Here is a 9,337-nt window from a genome sequence, read left to right as displayed (position 1 = left end):
GTGAAAAGAAGGGCCGGAAGAAAAGGAAGGTTCGTCAAAACACAACGGAGCAAAGCGTGGTCAAAGGGTTGGGGATTTCGATGCAAGGCCGAGCGACACGCGGCATTTCTAAGCGTCGCGACGCTCTGTCACGCGATTAGGCTTCTTGTTATGTTATGTTAACAGTTATGCTATGTTGGATAGCATTTTTTAAATTTACATCTACACAGCCATAGTGTGTAACACAAGAGAATAAAACGAGAAAATGATGCCGAGCTGCGGTCAGCTGGCTCTGGTTCCGAAACAGGATACGCCTGAGACTTAAAATAAACAAATAATATAATGTTGCGTTTCTACGGGGATTAGAAGTTAAAACGCGATCGAAACGCTCCGATTTTTGGCTCTCTAGCAATTAAATTGTCTTAACGATAAATGTATTTTAGAAGAGTGTAAATATATCGCTAATACTTCACCATGCCCTACGAAATTGTGATAGCTTAGTATTATTTCAATTGATTGCACGATATCAACGATACTTGCCATGCGAAGGGCTGCAATGAACATTATTTTAGTTTACTCTCGTTGAACGTGGTCGTCGGAATCTGACTTCGTTAGTCTGCCGTTCTCTTCTCTTCGGGTGGAAAAGGAGTAAAAGATACGGACCAAGAACAAGAGAAGGTTGAAGATAGGTAGTTGCAATTTGCACCTAGGAGATCTAGTATCCAGTGCATTATTACGCTTGAGGGCGTTTGAAGGGGAATTGGGGGCGGGTATGATGGCGGGGTAGGTGTAGCCTTACTTTGGACTCTGGTGTGGGATTACCGTACTTATATTCAAGTCTAATATTAAGTTACCATTTTGCTTTACGGCAAGTGAACAGGCTGCCTGCATATAGGAAGCCATCTGAGCGCTCCTGGGACAGTCTGGTCTGTTCGTCTGGGCCCACCTACATAACGTACTAACAGTCTTCTTACCACCTTTGCAATTAACGACTCGAACAAGTACCACGCATTTGTGATCACTTGTCTACTTTATTTTGATCTAACTTGGTCGGAAGCCACGAATTTCAATGTAATTTTCAAACACCTTTATACCTGGTTTTTTTAAGTGGCTTGGTGAATTAAATTGCTTGTGTCATATGAAACTGCCTAATGAGCACCGAAACTTATTTCTTAAGTACTGGATACAAAGTATTTTAGTTCCGTTTTGTATGCATGTAATCCGGCAAGTTTATCAGTCATTTGATTGGCATCTAACCTTACGACTGCAAAGTTCGTAAAACTGCAGTGTAAGAAAGCGGTCTCGTACTTGTGATTTATTTCGAGATGACTTATACATCTGGTTTGTAGTGCGGTATAAAGGTTGGATCGTGTGTTCTCAAAGAAGAGCATCGTGGATGTTGATCAGTTTATAAATTGAAGCCGAAGCCCTCGTTAAATTTTGAATATAAATAGCAGCTGTTATGGAAGAATCGCAATTTTCGCTGAGTGCGTTCTGATAAACAGAACCAGTTTGTCATTTCAAAAGATTCTCAATTATGTTAACGGCATGATCCATGAGACATCATTGTGAAGTGATGAAATCAAAAAAGAATTTTAATGAAGATTTGAGATTACGTGAGATTCCGAATTTTGTTAATTTACATTGAGCGATGCGTGGAAGTGTGACAGGTAAATAGAAATTTTTTAAATTTGGTTGCCATTTTGAGTGACCGAAATTATGTGGGTACACAAGATGGCAGAGGTACTGACTTCTATGTGTGCTGGGCTTCACGTTAAACGTCCTAGCACCATTTGAAATCAGTACTACTCCTCTTATCAGTCTACGATCTTCTGAAATACAGCTTGATCCTGCCAATTCTACATATTCTGTCTCATCAGGCATAGAATTGAAAAAAACAAGATTGAGAAACTGACACCTACTATGTGAGGCGCAAGAAAGAGGCGCAAAGAAAATATAAAATCAGTTTTGCATCTGGGTAATATAAAATTTACATTTATTACTAAAAACTATACATCATTTACATTTTAAAATTTGTATTGAAAAATTGTCAATAATGACAGCTACCATACCTACAGTATAATCCTTGTTTTTCGAATATTTCGAGCAATCTTGGTACAACAAACGTGTATCCCATTGTGGCAATTGAAAGTAAAATATATTGAAAGTCTATAGGCTTGGAAACTCTTTCTGTAAAACTATTGAGTTTCGAAAAGAGACTACTGATACTTAATGCCGTTTAATCATGGCACATCGGTGAGTCACACGTGCTGCCATCTGGAGATTGAGCCGCTTCTTCTCCAATTCTACATCCGACTTTTTCAGTATCATTTATGTTCTCTCTTTAGGACTGAGATTATACAAAATTATACACCCCTCTAAAGGATTTCTTCGTTTTAGTGTAATATTTATAGTTAATATAATTAAGAGAGAAATATCAGATCTTTGAAAATTAAAGTAGGGCCTTTTTATATTGTTACGCATAGCTCAATACTTTACCTTTAAAAATGAATCCATGATAAAATCAGTCCAAGTGTCGAGTGCTTCAAAACGTATCACATTAAAAACTCATGCTAATGAAATTGCATCATCAAATCATTTTTCATTTCAAATCATCACAGCGAGACAACAATTTCACAAACCGAGTTTTACATTTGGATTCGATTAGTACCTGTTCACTGAACAATCTTGTTACAGTTTTTCAAAAGGAACTCTACGTTCTGATGCATACAATTATGAACATCCTGTATTTGTATTATACTACATATATATTTTCATATATATTTACTTCATTTATTTATATATTTATATACTCGCAGTAACGCGAGAGTAATAGTAATATAATAATAAATAACTTCTTATTTCCGCATGACTTGGACTACGGCAATGACTGTAAGGATGGCGTACATGTCGCGGAGTGTACCTATTTACAATTTCAACTCCAAGAATTCGCAGCTTGCACAAAACAAATCCAAAGATATACAAAGTTTCCCAACGCCGTTCCGTGAATCCTTTAGTGTCTCCGAAACAGTTAAGAGCAAATATCGCGTTTCGCATTACAGCAGTATTCAGATGAGATAACAGTTCTCATGTCCTAATTATATAATGCATGTTAATGACCTGTAACATGTATATCCAACATCTCGTATAACTGTACAGCATAATGTAACGTACAATTCAATTGTAACAGGTGATCACGGAACTGGAACAAAGGATTGCCCTGGCCCAAAAACAAATCGAATTGGGAATGGAACTTTGTCAATTGTGTCGATTATCCTAATAAGCACGAGAAACCCGTGCATGACACCTGACAACAGTTACCCTAGAGTTATTCAGTACAATTTTTACCGATTACTACCTAATCTACTGAGTACTGGAACAGTTCCACTCAAAACCTAAGAGACATTCCAGGGCGTAAACAATTTTGAATGGATCGAGCGATCATAGTGATAAAGGATAGTACTAGTTATAGTAATAGTAGCAGTAGTATCGATTATGGACCGACGTTGCAGGACGAATCACGTGGGTTAGGTAGAATCCTTGGTTCGGTTGGTTGCCTGCAGTCTCGTCCATGTCTCCCCAAGGGCCTTAGCGAAGTGGTCATCGACTGCTTCCAAAAGGAGAATGAATTAAGTCATACCATACTGTCACTTTAAATTTGCATCATTATCGAAAAAGGAGGGGCACACTCAAATACTACTTTAGATGTACAGAAAAGAAGTTCACATGAACGTGAGATGCAACGGATGAAAAAATCAAGAACCAGTAAACTTGTCAAGGACTCACCACTAAGACCAGTTTCCTTGTCAGTGGAGGACGATGCATTAAAGACAGCAGCATATTCTGCAAGCCCTAAGGACCGTTTGAAGTGTTCGTCTATCGCTGGATCGCTGACTACGCCCGTACTCCTCATTCCAGTTCTCTGACCTGCCGTTGCTGCTGATGCGGTTGCTGTTGCCGTTGGTGTAACTGCTGTATCCTCGATAGTGGTACCTGTTTCATATATACCAGCATTGAAATTGCTATTTGAGTTGCCTTGCCTTGACTTCCAAGGACTAAAACTACCAAGGAATAACACGTAATGATACAGTATGTTTCTTTTCTCACCAGGTTGAGGTGTAGTCGGTACGATGACACTTGGCCTATTATGATGATGTACCCTGGCGGCAGACATGTCAAGGGCCTCACTTTGAATCGGGTCCCTCCTACGCTCCTTACGCCATGCACTGCTTGGCTTTCGATGTAGACTCGTCACTTTTGGCCTCTCTTCTGTGAAACCAATAGGTATTTATTATTCACTTCTCGTACTTTGTCGAAATTTTTTTAAAATATTACTTATTTATTCTAGGACTAAATGGCCTAAGCGTTGCAGTGCTACTTGCAATGAAAAAGGCCAACTTTGGGAAATCTTCATTATTGCAATCACTATTCGAATAGATGACACAGGGGCGTATCGCTAGGCACGGATTTATTAAGTAGGCGTACCTTGGTGCAACATTTACACGCCTAACTGATACCAATAATATGCATGTTGAACTGTGTGAAAATTCAAGTCGTAAGTTCAAAAGTGTCATTATAAATATTTAAAGATCTTTGTTACCATACAATAGGTCCCTAGTCGCGTGAATCTTTTATTTACGAGGAAATGAAATTACGGAAAAAATAATAATTTACGACAGTCTGGTGACTAAAGATTTAAGCGAGTATTACGTAATGTCTGATGGAATTTCTCAAGGCAATAATTGTCAATGCCGAAGGGTTATTGGTGGAAAGTCTGTCCGCGTAGGTAAAGGCTATTTCTGTAGCAAATTCTAAAATTGGAATTCGATCTAGCAACCCTGTTAAATGGCGGGGTGGGGTAGAAACAAGTTCGGTTCCCAGTTCCCAGGATGAGGCAGGAAGTGCCTAATAGCCGTGAGAGGATGGTCAGAAGAGGCAAACAGGTTTAGAACAAGACGAGGGAAGTTGGAAAGATGAATGGACCGGAGAAGGATTGAAAATACATTGCCGTTCTCAATTAACTTTTTAACTTACTACCACTGCTATAGGACCACTAAAAATTTCAGGGCAACTGGCCCCAAAATGATTCGTCTCCAATCAAAATAAATTTCACGTTTATTTTACCTTGACATTCGATCGAGACGATAAATACTCAAACTATCATTAGCATTCCAATTGCCATCAGAAAGCAAACTGATAGATAAACATAGATAAGAATTATAAACGTTCTCATCGAATCTTGAATCACCATAGAAAAAAAATCAGATTATAAAAAGAAGAAAGTCAAGAAACACTCATCTTCCCAACTGATCATCCCTATAAGACAGCAGTGATAAATCCTAATCTCTAGAAACCGCAGGCTCACCTAGATTCTCAGTAACCAAACAATATCGATGGCCAGAAATCCGGTCTCCTCTCGATTCCAAGATAGCTCTCGATTAGCATAAAGATTAATCATAACCAGAGATGTAAAAGAAGAAATTAAAGATGAAGAATAACGACGCGACTAGAGACAGCATTGATTTCACGTAAATCAAGTGCTCTTACGTACCTCTCGACTTACAGGTCGTGCGCAGATTGTCAAAGCTGAGCCACGGTTGCCAAAGGCATCTTCTTCTAGACGAAACTTCCATGGCTCGAGTATACGTTAAGCAAGAATCACGTACTGAACGAGAGTCAACGCTTCCACGAAACGGATAACAAACCGCAAATTTCCCGGTACAACTTCGTGCTCAAAACTCCCGGTAAATCCGGTGTATACACATATCGTATACAATTTTATATATATATATATATATATATATATATATATATATGTATATATATATATGCGCATATATCGTAAAACCACGATATCCCGTTTAGGTCTATTATCTCATGTTAATTGACGAAAAAGATACGCCACTTGCCGATACGCATTCCGTCTTTTGGCGTTATCGAAGAGTAAAACCAGGCAGATGAGAGTATTGTGAAACAGCGAAACAGTGAGAGTGAGGGAGGGGGGATGCCCCAGGGGCCTTAGACACAAAATAAGTCTGTCTCCTCTTATATCACGGCACACCGCAGAAATACACACTTCTGTCTCACTTCCTCCTCTTCGTTGCCCTATACGTAACGGATGTAGCGAGAGTGGCCGAGAGAGAAGGATAAAAGGTCCCAGAGAATATAAAACCGCGCGAAATCGTTAAGAGGCCTTTTTCAAAAGAGTCGTGGTTTGGTGAATGCTTTCTTACGACTGCTTACGACTGTCTTAAGTTCATTCATTCATCTACCATCTCATCGGCGCCCCACCATCGGGGCCCTTTTATACGTGCTTATACCTTGCAGGCTCTGCCTACTCAGGTAGGCACGCGCATATACTAACAAGTATATATGCTGCTATATAACCTTATATATGTATGTATATACCAACTCTCCCACCATCCATCCTCTGATCCTGAGAGGACGGACCTCTTCTTCTCACTTTCTCACCAAATCGACGATGAAGACGGCCGATATCGCGGAGAGAGCCAAGAGAACTAAAAGGTGGGATCAGCAGATGCAATTACATATGTATTACCTACGTCACATTACTTGCCATATATACTGAGAATCTCGAATAAAATGCTGAGTACCGTGAAGGCGTTGAGAAATTCCTATCCGAGGCGAATGAGCTGCGATGACGACCCAAACGATTGGATACCGTAAATGCATGAACCGAAGAAAATGATCTTGAGAATTGAGGAAATCATAGCGAGTTCAATTTCTGTACAAATAATCGTTTCGTCCTGGTACATTTTCCTCGTGATGTAAAAGTGACTGTTCCCCGATTAAACCGTCCCCTGAAAATGATTTAAACAAGAATTTATAGTCACCGCGAAGAAATATCGGGTCTTGATGATATTTGTCAATTGTAATATAATTCTTGGAAATCATTATAACAAAAGGACAAAAGCAATCACCCCAATCCTCTGCCTATTTTATTGTCTTGACATTGCACAATCTAAATTGTCCAACTTGAATTCATGAGGCAATAGGAGACTTAGGCTATTACAATTGTTGCTACATATAAACAACATACAAATTACAGTTGAAATTGACTAAGTGATCAGGACAGTGTCAGCTTATCCTCTGATGTAAAAAGAGTCTCCAAGAAAAGGATCACAATGTCAAAAGCGAAATGAGAACGTTGAACATTGAAAACAGCGAAGTATGAGCAAACAATGCTAATGTATATACATACTAGGAAGTAGAAAACAATTGTTTCGTACTAAGAAGATATTGAGAAATTTATGCAAGCGACCACTTGCAATCTATTCGAAAATCACTTTCACTTCTTTCTAAAACTAGTGTAAAATTTGAAAAACCTATCTGCTCAATTTTGTACAATAGGTAGTCGCGGTGCAAAAATCAATGTCAAAGAAAGTTTTCTCTTAAGAAACACGATTATCATGTAGTTCTAAACTGTAATGTCATTGAAACGTTCGATTGCATTACATCCGTCTCGTTTACAGCAGCGAGTCTGTCTGCCGCTCACGTACGAAGAGGCAGGAAGTATGAGGAAGTTCGTTAAATATTCTAAAGGCAGCAGACAGAAGTCACGTAGGTATAAGCTGGGCGTATATACAGGCAGGGATTAGAAATAATGTGAGCAAACGAAAGTCCCTTTAAATGACAATGCATCGTGGATCAAAGTGACTCTTATGGCGCGAACGGATATAACATGATAATATGTTAGATAAATGGAATCTAATAAAAGATTGGTTATAAAACTTAACGATTGAGACAGTCAGCCATCAGACACTAGACGACCACAATAATTCCTTCAGACTATACAACTAACCGGTATATTCCACATACTTTCCGTATGACAGAGCAATCATATAATCCGTGCTTGTCACAGTGTAACTATCGAGCACGTTATAAGCCTTGAAAAAGCTACGCAAGTTTAACGGCTGAGTGCTATTTGAAATTCATACTGGACTGCGTTTAACCAGCAGTCGGTAAGTAAGATAGGTGACAGTTTGAAAATTACGTAGAGAGCTCTGTTCGTGAAATCTCATAATTCTCTTTCTCGTTAAGGCTATCCGACAGATTAGATTTATGTTCCAGGGACATTGCATTATGGTCATCGCTGATGAATAGTTAGTTATCTCCTATTTGGTATTGCAGGCAAACACAGGAATAGCATGGAACACATGACTCAGAGTGATTGCGCATGTAAAATAAAAAAAAATAAATACTTAACACAATCAATGGTATACAGTATGAATTCTCAACGGGGAACGTTTCAAAAATAGTTTTGCGCCTTGAAACAATCGTCATTATGTTTTTTTAGTTGTAAATTCTCAAGTGCTACGGAGCTGCCATCGGTCGACGCGGGACGTAACTATCTCTGGTATTCGGAACAGGTTCGACCCCCGACATGCCATCACTTAGCAAACCACACGAACGAAACACATCAGCAAGAGAGTCGAGTAAGAGATGCCATTGTAGTGTGCTATTTATTCGATACGCCCAGCTAGACAGATGATTTAGGAAAATCGTACTGAACGTTATTCAACGACCATAATATAATACGTTCGTTACTACGAATCGAGCACAATTTATATCATTTCGTTCGACGTATGGTTTTACGAGCATTGTTTGAATATGAAAATGTTATTAAAATTTTATCTACGAAATTAATTAAATTCAATGCTTCCAAATCGTAGAACATGAATTTCTGATTTTATCTCTATGGTGAACTTAACAATGTGGTCGAGTAGGACGTATCGCATCTCCCGTACTTCACAATCTGTACTTCCTTCACACCGGAAATTCTAAGATACTAAATGAAGTTACGATTATACTTTTAACCAAGGATAAAGAGATATTTGGAATTTGCGTTAATGACATACGATGACTCTTGGCAATGAACGTGCGATTCTGCTGAGCAAACAGAATAAGGTGCGCGAGCGCTCGCGTCATTGCGTATAGTATTGGGTATAATGCGCGTATGTAACTTGCTGGGTTGGGAATAACTATGAAATTTACTCTGACCCGATACATAGTTACTAGTTAAGGAATCTAAAATAAACACTGCACAATGTTATCTAATCGTACCGGAATCCTCCATTTCATTAGTACATGGATACGGTTTAGGAAAAGAGGATTTCACAAGAGGGGTCAAATACTTTTCAGCTTGCGAATTCATTGGACTTTCTTACCTTTCTTTTTCCTTGGTCCTTTACGACCTCGCAACGCGTTTAAAAAAACCTCGACAATCGAATTTCAATCTAATAATAGTACGAGAGTATCGCTAACTCCGAACCAATGAAATTGAATCACATTATTTCTTGATTTTTGAATTCTTCCCTCTTCAAAATAAACGTCCCGA

The 9,337-nt window shown here is 38.8% G+C and overlaps 1 protein-coding gene across 4 annotated transcripts; it reads right to left on the bottom strand.

Moving 5' to 3' along the window:
* Positions 1-1,954: 1,954 nt before the first annotated feature.
* LOC107271497 (transcription cofactor vestigial-like protein 4) lies at positions 1,955-7,845 on the bottom strand. 4 transcript variants are annotated; one of them, XM_015747609.2, is made up of 4 exons: positions 7,737-7,845; positions 4,087-4,248; positions 3,766-3,972; positions 1,955-3,589 (listed from the first exon to the last, which is right to left on the bottom strand). In XM_015747609.2, exons 1-4 carry the CDS (start codon positions 7,753-7,755, stop codon positions 3,507-3,509), a joined length of 471 nt encoding a protein of 156 aa, XP_015603095.1. In that variant the 5' UTR covers positions 7,756-7,845; the 3' UTR covers positions 1,955-3,506. The 4 variants fall into 4 exon arrangements, with proteins under 4 accessions (XP_015603095.1, XP_015603066.1, XP_015603044.1 ...); XM_015747580.2 differs by lacking the exon at positions 7,737-7,845 and adding an exon at positions 6,594-6,954; XM_015747558.2 differs by lacking the exon at positions 7,737-7,845 and adding an exon at positions 5,531-5,726.
* Between the last annotated feature and the right edge of the window lie 1,492 nt (positions 7,846-9,337).

This window comes from Cephus cinctus, unplaced genomic scaffold (genome assembly GCF_000341935.2).
Source record: "Cephus cinctus unplaced genomic scaffold, Ccin1 Ccin1_scaffold0080, whole genome shotgun sequence".
NCBI lineage: Eukaryota > Metazoa > Arthropoda > Insecta > Hymenoptera > Cephidae > Cephus > Cephus cinctus.
Note: the sequence above shows the minus strand (reverse complement) of the source record. Positions and strands in the feature narration are given on the sequence as shown.